Genomic DNA, 13,191 nt, shown 5'->3' with positions numbered 1-13,191 from the left:
AATACTTTCTCCACCACTGCCTGGAAGAGGACGAAACATCATCTGTGCAGAATACGGTATGTTTCTATCTAAACCTCCTCTATCCATTCTGCAATGCCCATGCAACCTTTGACCTTAAAAGCACAGTATGCAATTTCTGCAGCTAAGGGTCGCTCAATGAAAACAATTACAAAAAGACAGACTTGTCATGAAGTAGCATGGGATCAAGGGAGTAGCAGGGGAGTTGTTGTCTTCGTCGGTTAACAGCTACAATTGAAGATACAAAATGTATTTGTATTTGTATAGTTTCATTCACATTCATTCCGATGAAATAGCCAGAAGTTACACTAGCTAATGTAACAATAACCTCTTTAAGACTGTATCTTGTTTACTTAATATTTACTAGGATCTATTTTCTTGTCTATTACGTCTTCCCCTAGATCCCTCCCTCCATTGTATCCCACATCCCTCTCTCCTTTCCTGACCTGGGAGAAGAGGAGGTAGCCGTAGTCGTCGCAGGGCAGCATATCGTCCACCAGCACCGTCGTCCACGTCCCGTCTTTACATAACCGAACCTGGTAGGCCCCCTCCGGGCAGATAGTCCTGGTGATCATCACCCTCTCCACCAGCTCCGGACGCTCCGCCAGCACCGCCAGCGCACTCAGGAACCTGAGAGAGGAATAAAACTCAATGAATCGGAAAATGAAACGTCGGATCAGTAAGGACAGATGGATGAGCGAGAGGATGTGGCTGAAACAAAGCGCAATCAGAATTAAGCAGTGAGACAAATGGAGAATGCGGAGACATAAATGATCAACTGATTGTGACGGACAGGTTGTGGATGGCTGGATGAGTACCTGCTTTAGCTGAGGAGACAGGCTGGAATGTCTGATGGACGCTATCAGAAAAAAACTAAAGAAAAAGACTGACAAGCAGCTGCGAGACTGTAAATGTCGAATTAAAATATCCTTTCCCAAAAAGGTACCTCAAGCAGGTTTTTTAAAAAAAAAACATAATTTGCCCTCATTGAAAATCAATCACATTTGATGAGTCAAGCTTCTGTGCCTTCTGGTTACCTCCCCATTACTGTTAATTCACCCTGCAGCAAAGACAAACTGGCTCGCCTCCCCCTAATTAGCTTGCATGAGAAATTAGTTAATCAAAAATCCGGATACATCAGAAAATGCTAATTCCTCACACAAGAGAGCCGCGGCTGGGGACACGAGGATCCGACTTAAAAGGAATATATTTTAAAGCGAACATTAGTTAATCTGAAAGTGTGGAAAGGAGATCATACAATAGTGATGAAATGAATACAATCAGCTGAAGTTTTGGGACAATGAGCTAAAAATATTTCGCTTTGTGCTGCTGATTTGACTTAAGTAATGACATCACTAAAATTGACCAAACTGCCTAGCTACTGTCACTACATCTATACATGAAAGTGATATTCCTTTCAGTCCAGGCGTTAATATGTTAGTGCAACAGTCGTTTAAAGACTGAAACTCTTTGTGTGTGGTTTGAAATGTGTATTATTAAAGCCATATCCCATCTGTTCGAGTGGCAGCTGAGTGAGGCCGATCAGGTCCAGATGAAAAACCAATCGGCTGCAAAGAATCAAATGGAAATCCAATTAACTGTGTCATAATGTGACTCTAATGTCAGCTTGTACTGAAGGACAAGCGCGACTGGCACTACTTTCTTCTGCTGTCATTGGCTGGCTGAGCGGGAGCGGGAGCTGGGCTGTTTGCTGGTTTATTAGGACAAGTGTGTGTGTGTGTGTGTGTGTGTGTGTGTGTGTGTGAGCGAGAGAGAGAGAGAGGGTGTGTGAGTTGGAGAGATGAATTAGGGTTACATCCTGTCGCGAGTGAGAGGATTCGGCTCGGGGGAGGGTTATTTTTGATAAGCTGCTGGAGATGAAGCGAAAAGTTGTACAACTTTGTGATTGTTGTGTGCGGAAGGAAGACGGAGGAAGGAAACGCACACACAACCCAAAGGACACACAGAACAAGGGCAGGGAGATAAAGCATGTGTCCAGACCCACATTCCCGTGAATAATCTCCCTGTCAGGTGTATCTGTACATCTGTCCAAATACGCCCCGCTCCCTCTTTCATTTAATGCTCGCCTTCTTTCCCATTTTTTTCCCTGCCTCCCAATTTTTCAGTTCCTCGCTTTCTTGTTTCTTAACTTACTGTTCCACTGCCTCTCTGTCACTGTCTCCATCTCTCTCTCTCTGCCAGCTTCAGGCTGCAGTGTTCATCTAAAGCAGACTCAGACAAAAACCACACGGACATGAAATATTATCCGATGTCTGCTTTGTATTCGTCTGTCCTCTCACAGGGACCCAACGAAGCAAATTTTCCTCTAACTTTCTTGTTTACCCCGAGTTAAAGCATTAATCAGGGCTTGTTTTTCCTCCCTTTTTTCAAAGTCCAGTCTTAGTCGTGATTGACTGATCAGTGCTCTGAGCGATTCTGACGGCTCACCAGCAGTTTCCCAGCAGGCCTTGGAGGATGTCAGAGGGCCGCGGCGTGCGAAAGACGGACCACTTGACGCCTCGGTCTTTGAAGTTGCTGCAGTTGATCTCGTGGGGGCGGAGCCACTTTTTGATTCGCTGCTGGACGCTGTCGCCGTCGGGGAAGCCCACGGAGCGAGGGCCCGGGGGGAAACTGTCATCCACGAAGTTCACCGTGTTCTGAAAGTAAAAAGACAGGAAGAGAGGGGAGGGTGGAGAGGAAAAGGGACAGGGGGACATTGGGGTGAGATTACTGAACCTGTTGCCTACATTACCCACAATGCAAGTCACACAGCAACAGGTGTGTGACTTGCTGTTATGGTAGTAGCACCTAATGTAGACTCTGGGCTCTAGCACAGATGAGGAGCGGAAATTTCTAATATTCAACTCAAACAGTAGCCTTGTTTGCATTAAAGTCGTAGCTAATTTTAAAGTGAAATTTTGAAATGTTGCACTAAAGAAAATGAGACTAGGGGACTTGTTCATCAACTGGTTTAGAGTGAATAAACAAAGCTGCATTTTTAATAGATGTAAAAAGATACTAAACCTGAAAACCCATTTCATGGCCAAAGGAGTTGATGAGAGCACTTCAAAATAAAGCTTTTCAAACACACAATGCAAGCAGAAAGGACACTTAGAGCTCCGAGGACTAACTGCTCATCTCTTCTCAAATATTCTTGCAAGTGGATGATGATGAATACAGGACGCCACATGAGCCCTGGATTCGGGGTGGAACCAGGACAAACCCCTGCCTTCCACATTTATGTGTCATGTGGCAGGAGGAATTACTTCCAGTTTAGTGTGCCATCGCACATCTGCACAGCAGGAGAGCAAATGTGGCGCCATGTCGCCGCCAGGATACAGGACACATATGCAAATTGGAACATTTCAAAACGCATCACTTTCTGACACATTCCCCGCAGAGCGCCGGGCATTTAAAATGACACAGTGGATTTTTAACACTGTGAAATGTAGCTGCTGCTCTACTGTACACAGGACCCGCACTACATGGATACATTAACAGATCAAGACACCCAATCTGACACGCTATCTGCCCATCTAAAACTCTCCTGTACACAAACCCGAGAGGGCCAACAGCCACACACGCAACCCTATCCGGTTTCCCGCTCGTGGTGTCAGAAGTGGGCCTCGGCCAGTCGTGCTGCAAGGCAGGACAGGGGATGTGATGTGGGCACCCTACTGGTGGCACACAGTGAAGCGAATTGATTAGTCGCCGACCCCCACAATCCAATTTTGTAGACTTGAGGCAGCATTAGCTACCAGACTGAATCACTTCAACGCCGCCTCGCTGCCCCGGCCATCCGAGGTCTCCATGTAGCTTACTGAGTCTGTAGCTCACTGGCTTATGTATGACCCTTGTACTGGCTTTTATTGTATGGGTTTAGGGGCCAATGTGGATTTACAGCTGAGGTGGAGGGGAAAGCTTTTGACTCATACAGAGACTGCAGAGACTGATCTTCCAGCTGATGTAACAGGTCATACAGTACACAAACAACACTGCACTAAAAAAGCAGAGGAATACTTACACTGCATTCTAACCTAAAATACAAACATCAACATTTGGCAGCTTTCAATTAAAAGGCTGTTATTCTAATACATAGATGCATGTTAGCTACAATAATATCTTAGCATGTTAAGAAGGTACAGAGCGTCCTAATCTCCTGATAGGACTGTTGCAACATCAAACCTGCATTCCAAAGAACTATTCCAAAGAAAAACACTAATGTATCCTAAATGTAACTTTTTAAAGGGCATTCTAGATTGTACTTTATGGTTTTGTTCTAAGATCTGCCGTTTTTGGCAGGATATCTTTATTTGGTATTGTAAAATATATGATTTACAGATTGAACCTGCTGCACTTATTTCCATGTTTGGTTGTTGTAAAGCTTCCTTTGGACTAGAGCTCAACAGATCTATCAGTTGACAGATATTATCAGCTGGTATAAGCCCACCAAAGGCCTATTGGCATCGGCGTATATGCTGCCTACATACAATATATAATATATAATGCAGAAAATGTTGTGTGGCATAATTTAGAAATGCTTTTAGCTATTAAATTTCTTAAAAAAAAAAAGCAGTCAGCAGTTGACTGACTGAACAGTAATGATGCTTATTTAGCTATTTATTTTATTCCTATTTATTTTTTATTTTCTCAATTATCATTTATAGAAATGGCTGACAATATTTTGTTTGTATGATATATAAAAATGTCTAACAATGTTAAATATTATTTCATAAAGTTTTATATTTGAGAAAGTAGCTCTCTGGGAACATTTGCAGAGTGGTGATTTTGATTCCAGCTCAAAAAATTACAGCCACCACATCGGTTATAGATTAATTTTCCTACTCCAAAATCAGAATTGGCATAGTTTCTCAAAAATCACATATCCGTCAGGCTGTATTTTGCACATACTGTACAACAGAGCATTATGTTTGGTATGTTAGTCGCAAACAGGATCATTCTCAAATAATGGAAAGCTGCCAATGCTTCTTTCTTCTCCACATTTTTTTTATATTCTCCACATTTAAAGCAACATCCATAATTCTCAGGAATAATGTGAGAATACCTGGGACACAATTACTTAACACCTTAAGGCCACGATTAGGTGACGATTAGCCGCAGGGTTGTGCGAAAGTGTCACTTAAATGGCCCCTTCATCATGTTGTTTAACTTTAACCCCCTTGAAGGCCCCTGCACTTAAAAGCAGCTTCGTTCGTTTGACAGCAGCTGGACAACAAGAGACGGAGGGACTGTCCCAGAGCGAAGTCAAGGTAAGTGCTTGTGTTTGCTGTTTTACCATCAGAGTTTTTAAAACTTAAAGAGAGGCAGGGATTGCTGCACATGCTTGCTTGCTTAGCCTGTTCACATCTGGGGCATTCATGGAGGCATATGAGCACAGTGGGTTTGTTTGTTTGTTTTGGATCAATTATGCATTCATTTTCTAAGCAGTCCCTCACAAAACAGCAGATAGACATAAAATACAGGAACAATAATGTAGGCCTGCTCCATTATAGCAAAAAATAATAATCACAATATTATGTTTTACATATTATATCATATGTTTAACCATAGATTTTCTTTAACTTTTACATATAATTCAACTGATAAAAAAAGTAAAAAATAAGACAGAAAAGTAACTTAATAAATATTTATTTATAATTATTATATTAAAAAATAACCTTAAAATGAATAAACAGTTGAAATTAGCTTGGGGTCCAGTACTTGGGGGTGGGGGGCATCGGGAGGTTTGTTTGATTGGACAGGAACTAGACTTGATTGCCTAAAGTGTGAATTGTATTTTCTTTGTTTGTTATATTTGAAAAATTTGAAAAATAAAAAAAGACCTTGATAAAAAAATAAACAAACAGATCGATACAAAATAAACAAATAAATTATGTTGTAACTTCCACAACCTGCACAAACCTAAATAATTAACATAAAAACATAAATTAGACCAAATTAAATTAGACCGAATATGGTATTAGCTGCTTACAGTATGTAGTTCGTAATCATTAGAACCCAAAATAAAATTTTATTAATTGCACAGCCGTACAATGAGTTAAAAGATCTAATATATAAAATGGGATATGTCTGTATAAAATAAAATAAAATAAAATAAAATAAAATAAAATAAAATAAAATGAAATAAAATTCACAAACACTACAACATTTTCCTGTTTGTTGTTCAGGTTGCCTGGGTGTGACGTCTGTCAGCGTAAGTCTAGCTGACTGTCCTCACCCAGTGAACCTGGTGCTGCTGTCTCTGATTCTATCACTGGGCACATGCCAGCAGGAAAACTAGACCTCAATCAGCCAATTCAGTGCTGAGCTAAGAAAACCCGCTGCTTTCTTCCTGCCATCTCCCCAACTACACAGAACTGGCAGGCAAGTGGGGCCTTTTTTGAGGATAGTAAGCTTATAGCTAGATATCTACGTGATACAGACAACCTATTGATCTACAAAAATGTGGTGACAAGGAACTATAGAGCTGCATTTCAAAGTGCCACGAAGCCAAAACAAAAGCGTCCCAGAACAGCCTGGTACATGCAGTACTGTCACAGGCAGTGAGAACCTGTCACGGCACACAGTCGCAACTTACAAGCCAAAACCCCAGATAAACTTAGCAGCGTGGCCAGAATTAAAGCAACAAGTAGTATAAATAATGGTCTAAAGAAGGAAAATAAAAGAAATCAAAGTCAATCTGTTGCCGTGTCGCGTCTTTTTTGTTGCTCCCCCAGAGGGTGACATGGAGAGGAAACAGAGGAACCAGCTCCAGCCATGCTGGGATTTACAGTTCACAAGCGGCGCTGATGGCTGTTAGCAGCGTTTACTCGTCTGGCACAGTGAGTAAGCGGACACGCTCTGGGGCTCTGGCATCAAACACACACACCTCTCGCTCTCAAAACCAATCAAGGAGAGTAGAAAGGCAAGGAGGGGGGAAAAAAAAACAGACGCTGGAGTGAAGAGAGAATACTATTTCTTACACCATGACTCCTGTTTCACTTTTGGTCTTTATGGATTGTTGCAATCTGGACAAAGTCTCCAGTAACTTTTACAGTGTTATTTCATCAGCAACACCATCTGCTAGAACTCAACAATTCTAGAAAGAAAATCCAAACTGAAATAGAAAGAAATAAAGAAAAAATAGTGTCAAACTTTCACTGTGCTCAGACTGCCCACGCACCTTGTAATGCAGTAAACCGAAAGCTTTAATCATTATTAAATTTTCACCACTGGTGTTTTGGTGCCTGCCAAGTGTTAATGCCTTGACAGTGATGGATTAGAAAACTAGCTCCTCTTGCTTACCAATTCTACACCCGTTCATCCCTTTGACCCCTAAAACCGAGCTGCAGCCGCCGATGCTGTTAGCGATTACATTCAGTATATGGGAAGCGGATCATTTCTGCTCCTCTCCTCTCCAGCTCTGCTGCTAAAAATAGGCCAGCCCCTGTGTTCACCTTAGCACACACGCACACACGCACACACGCACACACGCACACACGCACACACGCACACACAGCTACACTGGAGAATTGAGTGCATTCGTGTGGAGAGGGTGGGATGGGGGTGGAGGGGGTGTGGTGGGTGGCAAGGGGAAAGCATATTTTGAGATATTAGCAGAGAGAAGAGAAAAAAAAAACACAGGATGAGCATGTGGGGATAGATGTGATGGAGAGAGACGGGATAAAAAGGAGATGAAGACGGGGAAGTACTTTGAAGAGCGCAGAGGGGCAGAGCTGGAGAGAGCGAGGCCTAAAATATTTGGAGGGGAAAAAGGAAAGATGATAAAAGAAAGAATAGCTTAAATGTCGATTTTAAATTGGGAGAAGAGGAGGGGAAGGTAGGGATGAGGGATCTCTGATATCCTTCCTTCCTACAGAGCCAACTTCCCTCCCACGCTCGCAGCGATGAGCCTTTCAAAAAAAGCCATTAATAATGCATTTGAAAGCACACTTCATGCTATTGTAAACATGGCATGATAGGTGTGTAGTAAGTGGGCATGCGTGAGACAACCAAATTAATTCGGAGAATATAAACCCGCCCCTCAAAATGACCTGAATCTGAGCACTTCTAGATTCTGCAAACACCCACATTTTCCAGGTTCAATTAGTCCAATCAGGTTCATCTCATTAGCATTCATCTTAAAATGGTCTAAAATAAACCCTTTTGACAGCCGTGATATCCATGACAACATAATACAAGCCTATCAAAAGGTTCAGTATTGCAGACAAAGTGAGCATGAAGTGCTGCGATACAAAGAAGCAACATAAAAGGTTGTCACATCTTCACTACGGTTGCTGGGGAAGACATCTCCGTGTCTCTGAACAGCTGTGAATCAGACCAATCAGGGCTCATGAGCGACACAATTGACCTCAAACTCTTCTTGATCTTTGAACATTAAATGCCGAGGTGCTTAAACGGCTAAGGTGCATCATTATTTTCCTGGTTGTTATGACAGCAGACAAGCCTGTAATTACAGAGGCATAATTAAGTATTTTCCCCTTAAGAAAAAAAAAACACGTAATAATTAACTTTTTGCCATCTGACATTTATGCGGCTTAATGAAAATGTTCTGTTTCATGCTGCATGTTGATAAAAAAGAGAAATAATTACTTAATTGTTGCACTGAAGTTCACATAAAGAGGGAAATTACATTCAGAATGATAAAAAAAATAGTTTTATCGCTCACAGAAAGGTCTGCTATTATAGTCAGATGAACTCTTAAATAGTGATTTGTGTTAACTGAGGACAGGAAATAGAGAGTCTAATTTTTTTTAAAAAGTCTCCTCATAGCAAACAATAAAAGTGGACTCCAGACGTTTGAAATTCTGAATCAAATTTTAGTGAATTGACTGAAGTGACAGTATGAAGCACTCTGTATCTGCAGCTCATTTAAGTGGCCAACATTCACCCGCTGGCCGTTTAAACTCAGCTAATGAAGCAAGTGCAAACAGAGGCAATGACAAAGCCTATAAGCATTTCTGTGAAATTAAAGCCACTGAGGGAGTGGGAACAATACCAGAGACAAACTAAACTAAAATAACAAAAAGAAGACTTACAATGTGCTCTAGAAGGCAACGTGCACAGTGTGACCCACTACACATCAAAAATAAGCAGACTTCTCGGAGAAATCAAGGAAAATCAACAAGACCGAACGATAAAAATAAGAAAACGGTGACACGTGATAAACTCTTGAATGGGTTGGTGGTTTGATGCCTTAAATAAGATCTGTGGTGAACACAAGCTGAAGAGATGTCTGCATTTTGTCATGAAATATGCTAGCAAATACCCCCACTTGTAATTTTTAAAGTTTTTACGTGTCCTTAACCCTTTATTGGGCAAAAAACTATATTTGGTAACTTCAGGTAATATTTCGAGAAGCAAGTTGCAAATTTACTAGACTAAAGTGGCAAATCTACAAGAAAAAAACTCACAGATTTAAGAGATTTAAAGTGGCAAATCTGCGAGAAAAAAGTGGGGAAAAAAACAACTTTTTTTTCTCCCAGATTCACCACTTTAAATCTCATAAATCTGCGCATTTTTTTCTCGTAGATTTGCCACTTTAGTCTCGGAAACTTTTTTTCTCATAATATTATTTTCGTATGTTTCTCTTTAACACATTCTGGCAGTATGTAATATCCTCCAATATTCTCTAGGGTTGAAATTTGGAATTTGCAGTGCCCTATTAAGGGTTAAAAAGCCGGTAGCTAACAAGTGGCTAAATGAGACGAGAGTGGTTGTCAGGGACATTAAACATCATCACGCCGGACACGGACAGGAACTCTTTCACTAGTCGCCTTACAGCCTCTAGTCGTGTTTTTCAGTGCTCTTGCAAATTCTTGTAGATTGTAGATTATGTTAGTAAATAATTTATCAGGCTACAGCTTTGTTAGCTTGTCAAAACTGCTTGTTGTCTTATCGGAGAGCTTATGAATCATAACGGTAGTGATGTTCAAGTCATGCGACTGTGGTGTAGTTCTCTATAGCATAATGTTACTTTTTACTTTTGTCGGCTGCATTAACGCTTCAAACATAATAAAAGTGGTGTTCATTTATGAAGATTATCCTGCTAAACAAAATGTGTAAGCATCAGAAACGTGTGTTTGCAACAGAGGGTTTTTTTCTGCAATGATCCAAAATCCAATGCAAAAATAGCATAGGCCCGTAGCAATGTCACAATGCCACAAATGATTCTTAATACTCAATTCAATACCATGGGGGAAAAAAATCTAAAAACAATAAATGAAAGTATTTCATCCTGTCTCCTGCAGTACTGTAGACAAACATGTACAGTCACATTTCCAGAATTTGGGCGTTGATCTAAGACCAAGGTATCACTTCTCAGGAAATTTTGCTATTGGATAAAAATTTGCTACGAGGACAAGACTTGACTTGTTCACCCATTAAAGATGAAGCAACTTTAATACTTAGAAAGTAATATCAAATTTAACAGCCCCACGCCCTTCTAATTAATTATTATACAAAGCTGTGTTTCAAGTGTTTATGTTTCCAGCTACAACTCATTATTTGTTCTCACCTCTCTGCAGAAGCTGACTATGTTTTCCCAGAGTTCCTTGGCCTCGCCCTCGTCATTTCGCCGACGGGCCTCGACATGCATGCTCTCCCTCCTCTTCAGAGGCTTAACCACCTTGCGAAGGGTGAGGTACTGCTGCGGTGTGTGGCATGCTGCACAGTTCTTGACTTTGATGTCATTGAGCAGCGTACATGCTGGGCAGCTCCACTGTCCCACCTTCTCCTGAAGGCTAGATAAGGTGGAGGAGGAAGAGGAGATAGCAGAAGAGGAAGAAGGGTAGCTCCGGACCTGTTTCCGTGTTTTATGACCCGAGGATGATGAGGATGGTGTGCAGGAGCATGATGTAGAACCACAGTGTGTACAGCAGCGGGGCAGGGGCACCTGCTGCTCCTGAAAGCCATGCAGCTTGGAAGAACCACAGGCCGAGCACTTGGGTGCACCTGTAGGGTTGCGCAGCGTGCACTTGGAGCAGGCCCAGGTGCTAAAGTCCGGACTGGAGGGGCTGGCTGGGGTGAATCGCACCGTCTCGCAGCCTACAAGGTCAATGAGGTCAGCACCAGCACGAGATGAGCGGCAGGTGTCGCACTTAGACGAGGCACCTGGGTTGGGCAATGAGCAGCTAGGGCACTTCCAGGTGGGGGCGACTGAGACAGCAACGGGGAGGTGGGGGGTCAGTGGGTGGTGCGGAGCATCTTCTTCCTCCAAGATACTGAGGCGTTTGCTGGGATAGGAAGGTTCCTGGGGCTGGGCGTGTTTGGGCTTGGCGGGGCGCTGAGGGCCTGGCTGGGGTGGCACACCAGCTGCTGAGGGAGAGGTGGGGCTTGGGGTATTGGTGCCCGGGTTTGGTGGGCGCCCGGGAGGGGGCACCTCTCTCCTGCTGCGAGGCACGGGGTTGTTTTGAAGGGAGGAGAAAGTAGTAAAAGGGGAGGAAAGGGACTGTGAGGAGACATGGGGAGGTTCTTGAGGATCCGGAGGGGCTGGGGGAGAGTCATCCGTTAGGTCTATAAGCAGCGGGGTGGCCCCTCCTGTGTGAACAGGAAACCCCAGCACAGGTGTTCGCACCTCGGGCACCACCAGTGCCTCAGGGGGGATTTTAGGCAAAGACAGTTTCCTGGGGCCACCACAGGCGGAACATGACAGTGCCACGGGTGTGTTGTGAAGTGTGCAGCGGGGGCAAGCCCAGCCCGAGTGGTGCCCCTCCAGGATGCACACCTCTCCGTTGCTCTCAGACCGACGCAGCATCTCCTCTTTCGCCGGATGCTGTCCATGGGGCTCAAGTAGAACCGTAGGGGTGACGATAGGTGTTGGAGGTTCAGCCGGAGCGGGCGGGAGGCCGTTGGCAGTGGCAGCTATGGTGGTAGTGGGAGGTGTGTGAGTAGCGGGCGAGGGTCCGAAGCCGCAGATGGAGCAGGCTCCGGATCCCTGCGGGTTGTTGAGCGTGCAGCGGGGACAGGCCCAGCGGTGCTCCTCGGTGGTGCTCAGCCGTAGGATCTGGTTGAGGTCTGGTTTCTGGCGCGGTGCCTCACAGATGGAGCAGCGAGGTGCTGCGCCGGCGTTTAGGAAGGTGCAGCGTCCACATGACCACTCACTGCCTCGCACTGCTGCTGCCATGGAGCCAGGAGAGTGAGAGTGGCTGGAAGACAGAAAACAATGAGTCAAAATCAACAACCGAATGAGTCAGTAATACATTCTGTCGTATAACTGTAATCGCTTAGAGATAATACATGCATATTAAGTATGGCAATGTTCAATCATTTCAGCCATTTCACTCTAATATTCTGAGAAATGTTGGTGGAGCAAAGTAGGAGGAAAGAAAAAGACAGGAGCAAGACAGGGTCAGAAAGAGTGAGAGATGAGAAATTATTAGAAAGCCAGAGAACGAATACATGCTTCTGGGGTGATTATCTAAAGAGGAAAAGAGGACAGCGAAAATATCTGGGACTGCAAGAGGAGGAGAGACAGGCAGAATTAGAAAAGAAAAATAGAGTGTGAGAGGGAAAGATTAGCCAGTGCAGGGGAAAAATCAAATCTCCCTCCTGGGGGCTCTGAGGGCAGTAAATCCATACACAATGGCTACATGATTAGAGCCAGGAAGACAGCACATAAAGAGGAGGAGCCAGAGGAGCTGAGGCTGCTATGGCATCAGAATACCAAGGAAAGCGTGCCTTCAGTCCGTGTCAGTGACTGACACTTATTAGAATGGAAAAAACATGTGAGATCTCTTCCACTCTATATTAGCACTTCTCTCCCATTTACTCGCTGAATGCTAATGCAGGGTAGAAGGGGGCAACTTAAGGTCACGTCAATCCCGTGCCCAAATGAATTTCCTAATGAATTTTGAATACATGAGTCTATTAGCACTTAAAACTTTGGCATATTTTAGTGACAAATCATTCATACTGCTGGATTCAAAGCTATAAGTGATGCAACAATAGCAAACATCGGGATTGGCCGATATCTGACTGGACTTCCATCAGCTTATTGGCAAATAAGAGGATGTTCACTGATGGCAGAGGCTGATGTTTATCTCATGTGTTGCATCAATTTTGTGTTGATTTTTGCCAATTGGACTCTCACTAAACAATCCTTTAAAACAATGGGCCATCAAAGGAGTCGTAAATAACAGCAAAAAATCATAA

General features: G+C 43.4%; 1 protein-coding gene across 2 annotated transcripts in view; it reads right to left on the bottom strand.

Annotated features, from left to right (window-relative positions):
• Positions 1 to 13,191, bottom strand: part of capn15 (calpain 15) — a 53,986-nt gene that overhangs the window by 23,095 nt on the left and 17,700 nt on the right. For both annotated transcript variants that reach the window (XM_059324609.1, XM_059324608.1), the window contains exons 2-4: positions 10,556 to 12,185; positions 2,467 to 2,675; positions 465 to 648 (exon numbers count right to left, since the gene is read on the bottom strand). In XM_059324609.1, coding sequence (XP_059180592.1) covers positions 465 to 648; positions 2,467 to 2,675; positions 10,556 to 12,163 — 2,001 coding nt within the window. In that variant the 5' untranslated portion in view covers positions 12,164 to 12,185. The remainder of the gene's footprint in view (positions 1 to 464; positions 649 to 2,466; positions 2,676 to 10,555; positions 12,186 to 13,191) is intronic.

This window comes from Centropristis striata, chromosome 21 (genome assembly GCF_030273125.1).
Source record: "Centropristis striata isolate RG_2023a ecotype Rhode Island chromosome 21, C.striata_1.0, whole genome shotgun sequence".
NCBI classification, from domain to species: domain Eukaryota; kingdom Metazoa; phylum Chordata; class Actinopteri; order Perciformes; family Serranidae; genus Centropristis; species Centropristis striata.
The sequence above is the reverse complement of the archived record's forward strand: the minus strand, read 5'-3'. Positions and strand labels throughout refer to the sequence as shown.